Below are 17673 nucleotides of genomic sequence, written 5' to 3'. Positions count from 1 at the left end.
TTTGAAATTTGAATATATGATTTTAAATCATTTAACCCTTGTGCTCTCTTAGATAACCCCACCCTTACTTTGACGTGTTCTCTCTACCATGACAAAGGTGGATAAAGGTGGAAAGATTTCATGTAATCCATGGACACCAGTGAAGATCACAAATAATTGAAGAAAAAGGTTCAGAGCACTGTCTAGTGGGTCTAGATGACCCAACTCCTAATGGTAAAGTGCCTAGGACAGTACAAGGGTTAATTAAGTCTGAAGCAACATCTCCAAAGGGGATTTATGGCCCTGGGTTAACAGTGACTCATGGTTTTTGAGTCTCTTTGTTTCTTATGGTGGTGCAGTGGTTAGCGCTCTTGCCTCACAGCAAGAAGGCCCTGGTTCAAATCCCAGAGCTGTAATGTTCCCCCTGTGCACGTGTGAACCTTCTCCAGACACTCCAGCTTCCTCCCACAGTCCATAAAAACATGTTTAATTGGTTCCTAGGTGGGAACTTGTGCCTGTTGAGGCTGGCAACCCATCCAGGTTGTACCCTCCTTCATCAGACAGTAGCTGGGTCAATATTATGCAGATTTGGTGTCTAGGAGGTAAAAGTTTTTTGGAGGGCTTTTTTCTCTCACTCCTGCTAGAGGATTCTTCAGAGCTCCGAGTGTCAGCTTTCAGTGGTGCTTCAGGTCAGGTCTTCCTCTTTCTGAGTTCCCAGGAAGCAGAAAGCGAGGACCTCTACTCCTACATGGAGTCATCAGCTCCTTTTGTTTTGTGTTTAGGAACAGGCTGTTCTTTCACACCTGCTCGCGTCTGCTCCACCTGACTTCAGAGGCAGAGCCATTCCCAGCGGGACTGCTCCATCTGTGGGACTCTGCTGTGCTCGGGTGGAGCGTGTGAAGCGGAGGGCGGAGCTCAGAGAAAAACAAGTTTTAGTTCACATTTATGAAAACAAAAGCAACAGAAGTAAACTAACTGGGAAAAATATACATTAACAATATTTGTTTTATTATAAATATAAACAGATTACCTAAAATAATAAACCAGATATTACTTCAAACTAAAGCAGCACAATATATTGCGATTTGCGATGTTAGTGATCAATATTGCGAAATAACTTGCGACACATGAACAAATAGCAAAACAACTAAATATATCATTTCTATTTCACTGCAAGTTTTTAAAAAAATGAAAGTCAACATACCGTATTTTCACGACTATAAGGCGCGCTTAAAAGTCATAAATTTTCTTCCGCCAGCAGGGGGCGCCCTATGAGCCGGTGCGTCTATTGTGTAGTTGTTGGTCGTAGAAGATGGAGTGAGGGAGGGAGAGAGACGTAAAGTCCAAGTGGAACCTAACTGCAGTGCAACTATCTACATTTTAAAGCCTTCTATGCTCCTTCTACCTCAAAGCCTTCAAACATTACAGGAGGAGTGAGCAGAGAAGCAGCTGGCCCACTGCTTTAAACTGCTGCTTTCGCTAGCGCAAAGGAGAAATGCAGAGACAGACTGGCGCAGTTCTGTGTGTGTCTGTGTGTGTGCTGAAAGGAGCAGGTTTTCGCCAGCGCGTATGAAGAAAGGAGACCAGCAAGTCTGTGTGTGTGTCTCTGTGTGTGTGCTGAAAGCAGCTCAGTTTTCTAGCGCATAGAAAGGAAGAAAGGAGACGGCACACGCAGCGTCTGTGTGTGTGCTGTGTGTTTAGCGCTTGTAAGGAGGAAGGGAGACAGAGCGCTGCAAGTGCGCGACCATTCAGTTTGTGATCAGTTAGGGAGAACAGTAACAAGATAAAAATGTTTCCTCTAAAAAAAATCAGAGACTGGATGTTTTATTAACCCACTCTAGAAGCGCTGAGGTTCTGAACGGGGCGTTAACGTGCCCGCGCCTAACACCCGGTGCGCCTTTTGTGTGTGTCAAAGACGGAGAAATCCCGTGACTGAGCCGCGCCCTAACATCCGGTACGCCCTATGGTCGTGAAAATACGGTACCTTAAATGACTCCAAATGACCCTAGTCTACAAAGAAGCCAGGCATCTAAGATCAAAGGGGTCTGTCCGATTGGTCATAGGCATAATTTTATTGAGTTAATATTTAAAAAAATATACATATTGTACTGCGTGATATTGTAATGTTAAATTTGCGATTTATTGTGCAGACCTCAAACCATTTGCATTTTTGTCCAAAACCAAAGAGCCACAATGGAGGGATAAAGGAACCGTCAGTGGCCCCGGTGCCTGAGGCTGCAGACCCCTGGTTTAGACCAATGGAAGTTCACTTTATAAAAAATAAAAAGACCTTTACAAAACTTTCAAGAATCTTTACTATTTAGACTGCAGTCTCTTTTTAAGACTGATAATGCAGGAGACTGAAAAAACCAAAGGGGGTCATCTAAGTCCAGCTCAGGTCATATCTGACCTTAAGAGCGACCTGCAGCTCAAAGCCTCAGGAACCGTTTTCTCTGTTCTTCACATTCTTACAGCTGGTGTTTGTGTGTGTGTGTGTGGGGGGGGGGGGGGGGGGGGAGAGTATACGAGACCCTCACTTTAGACCACGGCTGAATTTGTTTATCATGTAAATTTTTTTTTTGCGACCATTAGAAGCTGCTCATATATGAACACACAAAAAGGTCAAATTTACAATAACCGTTCTTATGTTTTTCAGGGTTAAATGTCTTCCAACTAACATGAGCTTCAAATGTCTTGATTTAAATTATTCGGTCTTAACAGACTAGAGAGAAATTAATCTTGAGTTAGAAACATGAATGCAATCACGTGGAAAGGCAGACGCAGCCCTCAGATTCTGACCGGTCTGCTTTTTCTGGACTGTAGATTTGTTTTGAAGTCATGAAAGTGGGATTTGGAGGCCTCTAGTTTGAACTCAACTTTATTGAATTTCACAGAAGGCTCCTGCATTCAGAGGTCAGCTCCAACAACTCAAACCTTTGAAAGCACACCAAAGACACATATCTGTTTACAAATGAAATCTTTATGCATTTAACCTCTTCAAAAACAACAATCCCATTCAATCCACGCCAAATTCAGTTTGGCCGCCTCTGGGCCGCAGCGCCAGAGGCGGCTTGCTACACATTTGTGCACATCTACAGTAAACAGGCCTTCATGAAACATGCTTGACCCCCTCCCCCCTGAAAAACTTTCAAACATTTTATTTTGGTAAAAATCATACATATGCACAGCTGAGTATTTCCCATGCAGTGCAGTAGCCTAGGTGCTAATACAGAAAAGCAAAGTCTACATCTAAAGAACTCCTGCGTTCTCCAAAGACGCACAAACACGTCAGCAGGTGTGCAGAGGTGCGCTCCCCCCACAGCTGTGGGGGCAGACCCAGCTGCAGACGTGCTCCACGCTTCAGGAGAACCCACGACTTATATGCAAAAATACAACAATGAGAACAAACCACATGTTTCTTTAAGGATTGCCATGTGCCAGACATTGACTAGAGAAAAATTAGGTCAAATCAGACTCAACTAAGAATGCACACAGTTGGGCAATCTGAACGTTTCTGCAACATTTGTGCTCAGGAAATTTGTTTGCTTTTTGACAGCTTTATTCCAAACCTTGGCATGTTTGTTGAATTCCATTTTCAAATTTTGATCACCAATTGGCAAATTCTATTAGAGACGACTGGCCCTGAAACAGCTGTGGATATTATTTATCGATGAATCTCAACATTAAAAAGCTCACACTACCCCGAAATATATAAATTTCACGCATACAGGTGACATTCAACATTCAAGTGCCAGTGTTTTTGTACTGTCTTTTGGTCAAGTTTCTCAAACTTTCAAAGAATCACTTTGAGGCTTACAAAAATAAATATTTGTCAAAAATGCTTAATAAATTACACAAAACTAGCAGCAAAAGTTGAATCTAGAAATCTGTGCAAATGGCTAAATTCCCCCCAAACTGCTAAATCCCCTGGTCCCAAATAAATCCTGGTTTTAAACTTTGACGACCCATCCCCCTTTGTAAACAAGCTGCGTTTCGCTTTTCCACAAACGTCCTCACACACAATATTTGGAAGCATAAGGACACATATCCAAGACATCTATATAAAACTCTAGATGTGCAATAAAACAACTTCTGTAAAACTCCACGGGCAAGACGTACACGGGCCTACACACCCAACTCAAGTAGCACCATTCAATCTCAAGTTCTCCAGACTGTCAGTGCATCTGCTGTTAGCTCAATTTGTTAAACAAAAGCATAAGTTTCAAGGCACATCGCACCCCCGGAGAGCAATGGGAGCATTTTTGTGGAAAACCCCCCCACCTCTCCGCCCCCCTCCACGGCTGCTTCTCTTAGTAAAGAAAAGCCCTCCCACCCCGAACGGCAGGTTTTTCCACCCCCTGATTAGAATAGTCTGAGCAGATGAGGTCTAGGAGGTCTGACAGTACTTGAAGGTTCCATACAGGAGTCTTGGAAACACCCCCCACCCCCCTTCTTTGGCTGCAGCCAAAGCTCGGCTATGCAGCAATAGCCACTTGATGGTGCACTGAAAAGAAAACTAAAAAGAAAACTACCCCCCCACTCCTACAAGTAGGGGTGCCGCTAATACCCGCGCAGTTTTCCTCCGTAAATTGAAAATTTCAGTGATCAGTCTTTAAGGATGAAGCACGACTCCAACGCAGCTTGAAAAGAGAAAACGTTTGTAATCAAGTTAAGCCAGCGACTCTGTTCACGTCTTTTCTCCTTGACCAAAAAACAAAACACTTGCAAGCGTAAAATACTATGCAGGCTTTCCAGCTGCACGCCCCAATCAACGCCGCGCCCTCCCAATGCTGTGGTCCGAACCAAACTCGAGGCGGCAGGCGCCGGTTTGATGCTCGTTTTGGGTGAAGATTCAGATTCACATATGCCTGCACTGAAAATGTCTCAAGTAAAAAACAAAAACACCGCCCACTTCATGTAGCTAGCACTTGGTAACATACTAGCTGCCGTAACACTGGTTAGTTAGTCAATCAGTAAGAGTGGAGTAACGACTTCCAGCTAGTTTGGTTATTCCGTTTCTACCTCAGTGATAGTTGGCACCGAGCTTAATGACTTGGGTGATTTTTTTTTTTAAGATTACAAGAGGAATGGCTTTTTTATTTTATTTCCAAAGACGACCATATCCAGAAAAGGAGCCTGTCCAGGATAGAGTGAGCAAACAAAAACAAAAAAGTAACTTTGTCCCTTCCGGTTCAACACAGTTGCTTCACACAGTGGCCTAGTTCCTTAAAATACAGTAATGGCTCCATTAGCTGTCCGACAATAGAAAAGGCTACATGATGTTCCTGCAATAAATTTGAGGTTCAAATGGAATTGCAACTCAGGAGTCACAACACCAAAGTTTTTGCCAAGGTTTGATTAAGATCAAAGCTTTTTTTTTTAACCCTTCACTGGATTTTCCAAACAAATAGTAAAAACAAATTTAGAAATCTTGGCCATGTTCATTTGGTGAAATGAAAGCACAGATTTCCTGTTTGAATTCAAAAGGCACAGTACATTAACAAACGAATGATCCTCAGATTACTCAGTCGGGCTTTTTAAATCGCCACAAAAGAAAGAAAAAAAAGACTTTGAAAACGACAAACGCCCGAGGTTGCTGTCGGACGAAGCATGTCAGCATCCATGCTCACTCTGAGGAGTGCGAATCTCTGCGGTCTCTGGTGCCGTGCACGTGCTGGTGAGTTCCTTCGTGCTGTGCTGCACTTATGTGTGAAGCGAATGGCAGAGATCCAGGGCTGGTAATGTACTGTGTGTCAGTGAAGCTACACAGGGAGGATTGTTATGGTCTGGCTTAAGTTAACATGTGGTTTCCATTGGTTGGCATGACAACCTATTCCTATGCTGACTAGTTCCCCCACCAATCCACACTACCGGCGTGGCTGTAGTTTCCTCCATAGCCATCATTGTTGTAGAAGTTTCCACCAAAGCCACCTGCAAAGAACAGGGTGTCATTATTCATCAGCCTTTAAAATTAAAAAGTGGCAAAAAGAAAAGAACCCCCGACAAAACATGGTCATCGTTCTTACCAATATTTTAAAAAAATAGCTTTAAACATTCAGCCAATCCCATTTTACAAAACATGTGCAGCTGATGCCATTTAGTTCTTATGGAACCATTATGGTGAGCATCACAGAGCAGAAAAGTCAAGAAGCAACAACACGTACCTCCAAAGCCACGGTTCCCTCCATGACCTCCAGCGCCGCGCCCTGTACGGTTGCTGCTGAAGCCTCCAGAGCCACCAGATGTCTGACGGTAATCTCTGGCTCCAAATCCACCAGAGAACCTAAACAAATGTCACGCTCTTAGGACACGTTTACAACTTCCTGTTTTGACCACATGGCTGAACCATTTACCTCTTCCGGCCTCGGGTGCTGCTCTTGTGCTGGTGCTCATAGGCCAAGCTTTCAAGCCAGGAGGGAACCTCCTGCTTGGCCTCGACCAAGATATCCAGCAAATCTTTGGTTATGTTGCTGTTTTTGTCGTTGAAGAACGACGTGGCCAGACCTGAGCAAGAGAATTCAAGTGTTTTATGCTGCAGTCAGACAGATGGTAAAGGTAACAGCTTCCTAAAAAAAAAAAAAAAGACATTTGAGCTTACCAAGGTTGCCCACACGTCCCGTACGGCCAATACGGTGAACGTATTCCTCAATGTCACTGGGCAGGTCAAAGTTGATGACATGTTTCACGTTGCTTATATCCAGACCTCGAGCAGCCACCTACAGAAGAAGGAAAAAAACAAACATTTAGTAACTTAAAAATGGGCTCAAGCACTGAAATGTAACACTTCTTTCAGAATCAAACTCCTGTCATCTTTTGGTGGTCTTTTAAGGATGATTATGTCGTCTTTTGGCATAATTAAAGAACTTTTGTGGTTTTCTAGGATAAAGAACTACAAAGTGACCGTGTCATAGACATGATCGGAAGAGCATAAGTAGATTGATTCCCGCTTTGCCCACCCATATGTCAGAGTGTCTGGTGGAACGTTGGTGCCGGTGTTCGCCATGGAGCGGACATCAGTGTGTGAATGGGACTGTGACTGTAAAGCAGTTTGGGCCTTTGAGGAAGCGCTATACAAGTCTACCCCATTTACCAGGATCCTTTTTGTTTGTGCTCATCACAATATCCCCTTTCTGTTCTTCCAACTTACATTACAGAACAAAACATTGGACGTACTTCTAATGACCAGTACAGACAGTGAATTTTTGTCTGCGGTGACGCAGAAAACGAGTAACAGCCGGAGTTTGCCATGCGCTGAACTGACCGCAACTCATAACTGCTTTACAGCAACGTAAACTCCCATCACGACAGCCTGAGATTGAACTTCTGCCACAATTTCAATCTCATGTTAAACTATTTTTTTGCACCCAAAGTATTTAGGCTTTACAGAAGATTGTCCTTGAAAAGTTTGTTAAAAACATAGAAATTGGTATTTGTTTTTCATGACCATACAAACCCTGAATTTTGGGATTACTTTTTATACTCAGTTCTCCATCAGAAAAATCCCACAAGAAATTATTAAAAACAGTTAAAAAAAAAAAACAGTCTTAAAAGGCAACATCATTCAACTGGTTAAATACCATCCCTTTATAAAATACCATTTTCTAAAAATGTATTCAACTTACAAACAAAATTTCAAAAACAAGCAGAAGAATGTTTACATTAGGGGAAAGAAAGTCTGCAGGACTTACAGCTGTAGCCACTAGGATGGGACAGTGTCCAGAGCGGAACTGATGCAGAGCCTCTTCTCTGTCACGCTGTGATCGATCGCCATGGATGCTGGTGCAGGCGTAACCTTCACGGTAAAGGAAGTCCTCCAGAGCATCAGCTCCTTTCTTTGTCTCCACAAAGACCAGAGTCAACGAGTCTTTGCCTGTGAAACAAGTACAGACAGTTTAAAAAAATGTATCTTAATGGGGCAGCACCAGGTGTGTGTCCATAGGAACAGTGAAGCAGGAAATTGACTCTTAAATCAAATATAAAAGATAAAAGAAAAAACGTATTTAAAAGAAACTTCAAGACAAAACAAAAAATATACCAAAAATGAAAACTTGAAAATGGAGACAAAGGAAGCATTAAAAATATGTTCATTCCTCATCTTAAACAATTTAGACTAGAGCATTAGAAAAATGTCCTTATCTCGATTTCTACCAAAAATGGTTTAGAAATAAACTATTAAACTTTCATTTTAATGTGAACCACTTTAAACAAGCTGAAGTGGTCAGTTAGGTAATGCACCATAACCTCACTAACTCATGACCTGAGCACAATTTTTACCGGCCGAGCACCAAGTACAGCTCCCATTATCTACATGGATGGTAAACAAGTGCAGCAAAAATCACCGCTCATCCTTCAAACTCTGATGAGGGAGGAAGAAAACAAAAGGAAACTGAGGCAGCATGTCAGCCAGGGAACAGGATGAGCTGTGGGATGTGATGCTTCTGCTTTAGAATACATTTACAGCGTTGTTTACTCACCTATTTTCTCTGTAGACTCTGTGATACTTTCCTGAACCTCACTTGGAATAACTAAGATAAAACCAGACCAGCCAGTAAATGCAAGGCTGCACAGCACACAGTTTTATAACTTTAGATGTTCATGAAAAGAAAACCCCAAAAGCCACCTGTCACTGCGTAACCCTGCACACGTTTACGTTCTGGAACTTTACACCAACTAACAAATTAATCTGTGTCAAGATTAGCTCGGCATGGGGGGGGGAGGGAGAGAAGACATCGACTTAAAATGAAAATAAAAATAAAAACCCCGTTCACAAAACAACTGTTCTGTACCTGTAGCATTGAGCAGATCAAGGAGAAATGAGCGCTTGTCGTTGTCCTCCACCCAAACCACCTTCTGGGTTATGTTTTCTGAAGTGGAACCAACACGACCCACCGCCAGAAAAATGTAATCCTCCAGGAAGTCACGAGCCAGAATCTGCAGGGGAATTATAAATGCTTAAGTATCCCTGCAGACAGCAAATGAGCCTGGTTGTGTGCTTCACAGCTTCTACAGACCTGGATCTCTTTGGGGAAAGTGGCGCTGAACATCATGGTCTGTCGGATGCCTTTAGGTGGCATGGTATCCTGCTCCACAATACGTCTGATTTGTGGCTCAAAACCCATGTCCAACATGCGATCGGCCTCATCCAGAACAAGGTAGCTGGAGGTAAAGCCATTGAAAAGTTTTAGAATCAGTGTAAGCCAAACACACAATTACCTTTCGGTCAGAATCAAGTTTACTGACTTGCAATAGTCCAGGCCGATCTTGCCTCTTTCCATCATGTCAACCAAACGTCCAGGTGTGGCCACTAGCAGGTGGCAGCCCCTCTCCAATTCCCTGATCTGCTGCCCAATGTCAGCACCGCCATAAACCACGCAAGGACGCACACGAGACCGGTAAGCAAACTAGAGAGAAAAAGAAAAAATTGGGGTTTTCTCCAAAACAAAAACTATGCAAGTTACACACTGAACTCACCTTCCTCGCCTCGTCATAGATCTGCAAAGCCAGTTCTCTGGTTGGAGCCAGAACGAGGGAAAGTGGGTACTGTTTACGACGTCCATATCGGCCATTGTCCTGAGGGTTTTTAACTAATGCTTAGTCCAAGTGAAACACACAGGAGCAATTAAGTCATTTCAAACTAGGTAGTACCTGTCCGTTGTTCTTTGCAGCTTGCAGAGCATCGCCTGGCCCGTCACTGTAGATCTGACTCAGCACCGGCAACAAGAAAGCAGCCGTCTTTCCCGAACCTGAAACAGCAGGGATTACACACAGATGCAGTAGAATAAACAGCAAGTTTTAAACAGTAATCCAAAACAGCCCATTTCCACCAAAAGACGTACCGGTCTGAGCGCAGGCCATCAAATCTCTCTTGGTTTTGATGATTGGGATGGCGTACTTCTGAACTGGGGTGGGCCGATCGTAACGGGTCAATGCTATGTTCCCCATGACGATCTCCCCCATGTCCACATCATGGAACTACACAATAATTCATCCAGTTTATAGAGGAAAGCAGTTGAGATCAAACTGTCACCTTAACATGAAAGGGAAGACAGACTTACACTCTCAATGTGGGGTGGGCAGTTGGATCCAGTAGCCTCCACAGGAATATCATCGTATTTCTCAAAGTTTATTCCAGTATTGCCTCCAGAGAAAAGTTCCCTAAAAGATTTTATAAGAATGAGTAAAGTGCAAACACAGAAACCAGTTCCTTTAGTAGTTTAAGAAAAGAATCAGCCTTACTGTTCCAAACGCTCATTGGGAGCAGTAGGCTTGGACCAGTCATCTTCTCTAGTGTCTTCCCCCCAGCGGCTACTTCCTCCCCCACTGAAGCCCCCACGCTCATATCTGCAGATTCACAAATATTGCTGTAGGTGATTTACTGCTTGCCAAAAGTTGATACAGAAGAAACAAGTTTCCTTTACACACCTTCCTCTTGAGCCCGCCCCTCTGTCATTGAAGAAGGATGACTTGGTCCGGTCATTGCGTCCTCCAAAGCTGTTGTAGGAATCCCTGGATGCTCCTCCCCAGCTCCCCTCCTTGTTCTCATAACCACCAAAAGCTAAAACCGAAGAAAGGAAGTTGGAAACGTGGATTCTAGACACTTGCGGATTTATGGCATTGGACTTGTTTTTTGATGACAGTTTCATATTGAGAGGAGATGCTAAACCAAACTTCATCTAAAGAAAACTAAATTGTTATGGCTACCAAATGAAACGTGCCACCTGTTTTGTCAGGGAAAAATACCCGACTTAAATGAAAATGTTTTTACAAGGTGGAGTAGGGTGGAGTGTACATAAGAGGTTTTTGGAGAATTCTAATCTACATCTAGAGCTTCGCATCTCGGGGGACCGTCTGCAGGATCTCCACCCCTGTTTACAAGGTAAACGCCACGCCCACCTCTATCATTGCGAGAGGATCCACGTCCACCAAAGCCCCCGTTTGCACGGTTGTCATGGTAACCATTCACAAATCCATTGGTGCGTCCCCCATCCCATCCTGGTGCATCTTAAGTGGAAGAAAAACAACTGCATGAAAGGCGTATAAGACCAAAACCCAAAGTTGAAAATGTAACTTCTGATTTAGACAACTTATTTTCAGATAGTTGCTTTTCCAATTGGTGAGTAGTTTAGCATTACGATGACACGCGCTGCCTCAGTATGGAATGGCTGTCATTGACATTAAGATCCAAGATTTACACTTGAAAATGTAGATCAGCCAATCTGCTTCTTAAGTCTCCTAAACAAGCCTAGGGTTTGCATATGGTTGTTTTTCTCCCAAACATTTTTGTGCCCTTTTGTTTGTTTTAGTGGGTCATTATGTCAAAGCAGCATTTGTCAAAGATCCTAGCTTTGGAATTTCACAAAAACAAGGCAACCGTATAGAAATGTAATGATTAAAAACTAGACTTCTGGTGGACCTTAGTTACTCAAGCAAAAGTGTCGCATGTTAAATTGGCAAACACAGCAATGCACACAATGCAGTTAAAGTTGGAGCGTCACTACAAACGGCAAAAAGATTCCAGCCAATTAAGCAAACCAATATAAATTCGTTAAATGCTGGAAGGATCCTGAGAAGTCTGATTGAACTTCATGGTGTTTAGAAAAACAAATTTAAGAGACTCTAGAAATTTGCAACTCTCTGGTTTTAATCACTAATGGTGACAAAGCTGAACTAAAACCACAAGGGGGCAGTGCCGTGCCATGTTAATTAGAAGCTGCTTAAACAAAAATATGGACATCACTACTGCTGGACTCTGGAAAAATCTGTAAAATGTAACTGAAGCGATGATGTAAAAATGTAAACGCAAAGACGTATGCCATCCAAATGTAGTCTACAGCAGTGTTTCTCATTCTGGTACTCGACTACCTCCATCCTGCATGTTTTACTGCTTTCACTTATCTGGCACTCCTGAGTCAAATTACTGACTCATGGTCCGGTTTCTGATGAGCCGCATCAGGTGTGCCGAGTATAACGTGCAGGGGGGAGGGGGGCTTAGGGACCAGGGAAGGGGAAACAGCGCTCCAAACAGCTATTTCATGGAGACATAAGGGACAAACTACACTGCCTGGTACTGTGGAGCTTCATACGCATTAAATGTGCGAGGGAAGCACGTGTGAGTAGTGATATAAAGGCAGTATACAGACACGCAACACACAAGCTTCACAAAAAAATAAAATCTAGTTAAGAAAATGTGTTATGTCTTTAAACAGCTCTAAGGCGTGAAAGCGATTCTTGCAGGTGAGGTCAGAACAAAAAGAAGTTTTTGTAATTAAAGTACAAGCTAGGTACAAGGTCTGCTTGAAGGCACCATAAACATGCACCACAAGCAACTTGTCTTTTTTGCAAGCTTTGACTCTAAGTGGCACTTCTGATAGAAGCAAGAGCACAACAGTTACGCCACAGTGCTCAGCTGAAAACACTGAAGTGTACCCAGAAGTACATAACATGCAGGTAGTGGTCAAAGTATACCACATCAGTTTCTCCACCCACCACTGTAGGCATGGTAAAAGGCAAGCTCCTGAGAGGCCAGTCCTGGGTAACCTGAGCAAAAGTAGGGAAGCAGGCTATAAAGAGTCACCCAAGGATACTGGCTCATGCAGTTATCTATCATGTGTTTGACTTTACACAACAGTTACAAATCTTAGTAACTCCATCCTCACAGACAGCCTTTGCTGACTCTCAACCTGCCATGGTAGATTGAGGAAATGTGAGGGATGTGGTGGTTGGCACGAGTCGAGAGTAAACTCTTGTTCATCAGAAAACCAAATGTTTGTAAATGAGGATTTTAGTAATCTAACCTATAATTCAATTCTGTCTTTTCTAATACATCTAATTAAATGCAAGCATTTCAAAAGAGTGAAAGATATCGTGACTGTCGAGCACAGATCTAAACTAACACTCCCCCTTCGCATTGGCTTTGCTGGTGTGTAAAATGGCTGTTTCATGCATCTGAAAATGCAAGTTGCCCTCAGCGAAAGCAGACAGAAGGGACTTACAGAAATTTACTGGTGCCACTGAATAACCGCACTGTCTACCAGTGGAATAAGCATTTCCTGCTGTGGAATAAGCAGACAGTAAAAACGAGAAAAAAGGTCAAGTGTGTAATCACACAGTACCATGATTCCAAATTTCCCTTTATCAGAGCAGCCAACAGCTAGCACGCTTTCATGTTCACATGTGAGACCCTCCACCAGCCTCCAGAGATAATGACTCCGAATTTCTTTGACCAAATTATCCCAATTATCCTCGTTATGAACAATCTGTAGTGAATTCAAGGGTGAAGCCAATCTGCAATTCACCATGCACAGGAGCAAAACCCCATCTGACATGGCTGCCTTCTGTGCACAAGGAAGATGTGCTGAACTAAAGCCAAGAAGAACCTCCCTCTCTATCTGGACTGGTAAAGACCAATATGTTACAAAACACATTGTGTAAAGCCTCACCAATGTAATGGCTCACTCCCGATTGTGCTTGCTTTTACCATGCTCTGATGTTTTGGTTTTTAATTCATTCATAAAAAGACCCCATGTCAGACCAGAACTGGTGGTGTGACAGGGACTCCGTGGATGAAGGTAAAACTCACCGTTTCTGGGAGCATCTTTGTTCCTTAAATGAGGTGGAATGTAACGCCCTGCAAGCACAGGACACCAACAGTTAGATGTGTCCATCCAGCTAAGGTTAAGTGAGAAAACCAAGTAATAAAGGAATATTGTATTATTAAAATGTCAACAAAACTAGACAGCCACTGAAAAAAAAAAACAAAAGTATACAAGTCTTCTTATTTAAGGGCACTTTTGTTACTTACTGCCAGTTCCGCCGCCTTGTCCGTCAGCTGAGTTTAAGTCTAGGGCAGCAAGCTGAAAAAACAAAGGAACAATTTGAGCAGAAATCGGGGCTAAAATTAAGCCTAGAAGGGCTAAATGGTCCAACAAAGACGCCACAATCAAAACCTACTGAAAAATTACTAATTTTTTTACTTGAAAACCATTCATTTAAAAATTTAAAAGTTAATAATAGCAGTTAAAGAATGTCAGAACGGTGGTGACATCATTACACATTTGTATTTACATACAAACAAATTCTCAACTTTAAAAAGCGTAAAGTCGAGTATATATCTAAAACCAACTTAAAAATAATTCTGTCTGTATGTGGGTCATAAATGTACGTTAATCTAGTTCTTATCCAACGGTGGACAGGCCTTTACTTTAGACTATTTAAAAAAGAAAGAAAAAATAGTTAAATGTCGCATTTAGAACATAAAATACGTTTAACCTATTTTCATGTGTACCGTGAAAGTAATGGATGAAGTCCATTCAAAAAGAAATGTCTGTTAAAGGCAAACCGCAGCCAACATTTTTTCCTGCGCCACGTTTCAGGCAGAGGAGGCCTCACTTTAGCCGACGCGGTGTGCCGGCCGGTCGACGAAACAACAGTTAACCCAGTAGTTTTCCATCAACTTCGACAGGTTTTAGTCGACGATGGAAAACCCCAAACATATTTTTGACATTTAACGGTAAACCCCGTTATCAAAAGCTTAAAATTCAACTAGTTGGAATTGGTCGAGGAGTTCTCGAACAAAAAAGAACACGAAGTTCCGCCATCACAATCCCCCTCCGCAGCGACATCACCTCCATTTTGGTAGCTGAGCCAGCGAAACTCTTTTCTTCACCACAACGAAATGTGCAGACCAATACCAAGTATTACTATATATGAATATATAAAATTTAAAGTGCTTACCTGCTGATCTAGACCGTGTGGATTATCAACGACCACATGACTCATAACTAAAGAAGGTCGAGGGATTACTTCTGAAGAGAAACGATTTTCTTTGTTAGCACTATCGGCAGAGCCTAAACTAAAACTTAGCCTGTTTTTTAAACAAATTCAAATTTTGTACCGACAGTAAGCTAAAGTTGACGTTAAATAAATAAAAATGTTTCTTTCAAATAGAAATTTCAATTTTGTTCGTAGATGAAATTATTATTGCGGAGCTGCTGTAAGGATACTCCGACCGACAAGACTGACCGTGGCGGAATGAGACTCTCATCGTACAGGTAGCGCGAGATATTGCCTTCGTAACCCCAGGCACGCGGTGGGCTGAGCAGCTCTCGCGATGCTTCCCCACACACGCTATCAAGGAAAGAAACATTATTGAGGTCAATCAAGAAAATAAGTGAAAGAGTACACTTGTCTTTGCAATACATTTGCGTATGTTATCAAAACAACAAATTTTAAATGATAGGTTTGTTTAAGACAGTTTGCTAATGCATTAACCCATATAAATGCGAGCTCTTTTGTCAAAATGTCGAGGGATTTAAGCTTATCATGAAGATTCCAAACCTCCAAAGATCACTCACCCATGTGTGTGCTCAGATAAATGAAGGCTATGTATTTTTTCTGTTTGCATCGCAATGTTTGTACTTTTATTTTGTATATTATTGTATGTATATGTGTGCTTTTCTTTACATCATGGCTAAAGGACTACAGATGAAAACTAGCCTTTGGCTAATTATGGCTTTTCAAAAACTATTTGTTATATATATATATATATATATATATATATATATATATATATATATATTTAATTTAACTGTCCCCTTTTAAATTAATTATAAAATTAAATTAAAATTAGTCTATTTTCTGAGTTTACATGGAGTGTAGCAAATTTACACTCCATTTTACACGGTATGTGTATTTACTACAACAATTTAACTAGTAACAGAATCTCGATAACATAGTCAAAAACTGGTTTAAAGAAAAACCTCTTTAATCATGTAGCCTCTGAGAGTTTAGATGTGCAGTAAAAGCTTAGACATGGAAAAATCCACTGCTGATTTCTATGACCTTTGACCTTTGACCTTTGCAGAGTGCAGCGAGGTTCATGTCTGGTGAGGCGCTGACTTGTCAGGAGTCAGATTTACATTTAAAAGAACAGAACAAGAAGTTCTATGTATTATTAACAGAATCTTGGATTGACTACTGTTACTTTTCCTTTAGGCTTCCCCCCTGTTGACACACAAAAAATGTCCAGATCAGGTTGATAGAAGTGCTAATGGCATTGCCACATCACCAAGACTGTTAACAGAAAAGGACAGAGGGTCCTTAGATGTTGGCCTTGTCGACTTTGTGATTGAAGTCCCTGAACTGACAGGTTTAACCTTGGATGAGATAAATTCTCAGCAGTATCAACCCCAGTCTAACTTACTCTGAGTGTGTGCCCTTGAGCAAAACACTTGAGCCTGCATACTCCCCAAAGGTGATTCACTGGTTGCACAATGCAGCTTGCAGATGATCTGGTCAGAGTGTGAACAGTTTGTCTGTGTAGAAGGAAAGTTTGATCAACAGGCCTCCCCTGAATGAATATGGGTTGGAAAAAAGGTTTCTGTGCTGTGGATTGCTGTTGAATGTGCAGACACAATGGATGTAGAAACACCAGGTCCACACTGAAGATTCTTCTGTATCATATACTTAAAACATTTGCTCTAAAACCTCTAATTTCTTCTAATATTAAACTGGCCGCTTGTTACTGAATGTTATGGACAGCACTGCACACCTTCAAAAATGCACAAGGTCTTTGTTTTTGATAATTACACTCTCATACTGTACCATGGTCTTTGCAACTAAAGGCTTTTGTCACATATAGCTCTTTTTAAAGAAAAATAAAAAGTTTATAAAGAAGCAGCTCCAGGATCTACTGTGGATTCTTGGGGAAGACCCTTCATGCTACTGCCTAACTATGTGGCCACAAGGGTCAACCGATCTGGGTCCCCCTGTGTCGGTCCCCAGCCCAGATTAAATACAGGGTTGTGTCAGGAAGGGCATGCGGCGTAAAAATCTCTGCCAAACCACCTGTGTGAATCAGTGAGAGCTGATTCGCTGGGGCAACCCCTGAAGGGATAAAGGTCAACAACAAAGTTTTTTTTTAAATTAACAGTAAAGTAAAAAGTAAAAACTAAGAAAAAAAAGTCAACATTATTCAGCTCATTCACAGACAGTTGAAGGACAGAACGTATCACTCCGTGAGGATCCTGACTACAGTACCCATGATGCTCTAACAATCCAACAAGCGGTTTGGCTATGTACCTTACCAAAGTTTAACCCAAAAAAATGTTGACAGAAATTTGCGCCTCTTATACCACATAAAATCAATTTGAGGTCAGTAAGCAGAATTAAGGCACATAAGATTATAAAGCAGATTTCCAATCTTTGAACAAATAGGTTGAACAAAGGGTTTTTTAAGTGTTCCTTATGGCTTGAAAATATGGTAAGGGTAATTTAATTAGCTCTGTATTTAATTAGCTCAGTTCGATTTACAAACTTCTGGCAGAGATGCACCACAAATGGTAAAATAAGCAGTGTGTTTTTCTTTACTGCTGTTGCTGTATTTGCTGCATGAGATGATCCTTGTGACACAGGGTGTCTTATTTTGAAAAGGATGTCACATAAAACCCTGTCAAAAGTTATATACTACTTCGTATTATGAAAAAAGGCAATATTCTTATTATGTGGATATTTTTTTATGCCAAAAAGTTCATTTATATTTCTCATATTAGTTACAAATCCCTGTTTTATTTTTTTAAAGGGTGAAATCCGACTTTGTGGCTCCAACTGTTGTCAGTGACAAATCGACCCAAATGGCTCTTTAGGAGTTGGAGGTTACAGAGCCCTGAACTAAACCTTCCATCATTGAGGTTGACA

General features: G+C 41.7%; 1 protein-coding gene across 16 annotated transcripts; it reads right to left on the bottom strand.

Annotated features, from left to right (window-relative positions):
• Nucleotides 1-2841: 2841 nt before the first annotated feature.
• ddx3xa (DEAD-box helicase 3 X-linked a) lies at nucleotides 2842-15029 on the bottom strand. Of its 16 annotated transcripts, none has more exons than XM_011489474.4 (21): nucleotides 14713-15029; nucleotides 13781-13832; nucleotides 13559-13606; nucleotides 12972-13031; nucleotides 12466-12516; nucleotides 10873-10980; nucleotides 10402-10534; nucleotides 10216-10320; nucleotides 10035-10134; nucleotides 9816-9951; nucleotides 9625-9722; nucleotides 9451-9549; nucleotides 9220-9380; nucleotides 8991-9135; nucleotides 8766-8910; nucleotides 8454-8504; nucleotides 7668-7849; nucleotides 6578-6695; nucleotides 6333-6483; nucleotides 6144-6262; nucleotides 2842-5910 (listed from the first exon to the last, which is right to left on the bottom strand). In XM_011489474.4, exons 1-21 carry the CDS (start codon nucleotides 14755-14757, stop codon nucleotides 5825-5827), a joined length of 2193 nt encoding a protein of 730 aa, XP_011487776.1. In that variant the 5' UTR covers nucleotides 14758-15029; the 3' UTR covers nucleotides 2842-5824. The 16 variants fall into 16 exon arrangements, with proteins under 16 accessions (XP_011487776.1, XP_011487777.1, XP_011487778.1 ...); XM_011489475.4 differs by having other exon boundaries at nucleotides 12972-13028; nucleotides 14713-15027; XM_011489476.4 differs by lacking the exon at nucleotides 8454-8504.
• Between the last annotated feature and the right edge of the window lie 2644 nt (nucleotides 15030-17673).

Source organism: Oryzias latipes, chromosome 21 (assembly GCF_053564925.1).
Source record: "Oryzias latipes strain Hd-rR chromosome 21, Olatipes_Hd-rR_3.1".
Lineage (NCBI taxonomy): Eukaryota > Metazoa > Chordata > Actinopteri > Beloniformes > Adrianichthyidae > Oryzias > Oryzias latipes.
Note: the sequence above shows the minus strand (reverse complement) of the source record. Positions and strands in the feature narration are given on the sequence as shown.

Coding starts and splice junctions, on each gene's coding strand:
- ddx3xa (XM_011489474.4), bottom strand. CDS start 14,757: ATGAGTCATGTGGTCGTTGATAATCCACACGGTCTAGATCAGCAG. Junction 12,517..12,971: donor AGTGGCACCAGTAAATTTCT/GTAAGTCCCTTC, acceptor ACTTTTGCTCAG/GTTACCCAGGACTGGCCTCT. Junction 8,911..8,990: donor CTTTCCCCAAAGAGATCCAG/GTCTGTAGAAGC, acceptor ATTCCCCTGCAG/ATTCTGGCTCGTGACTTCCT.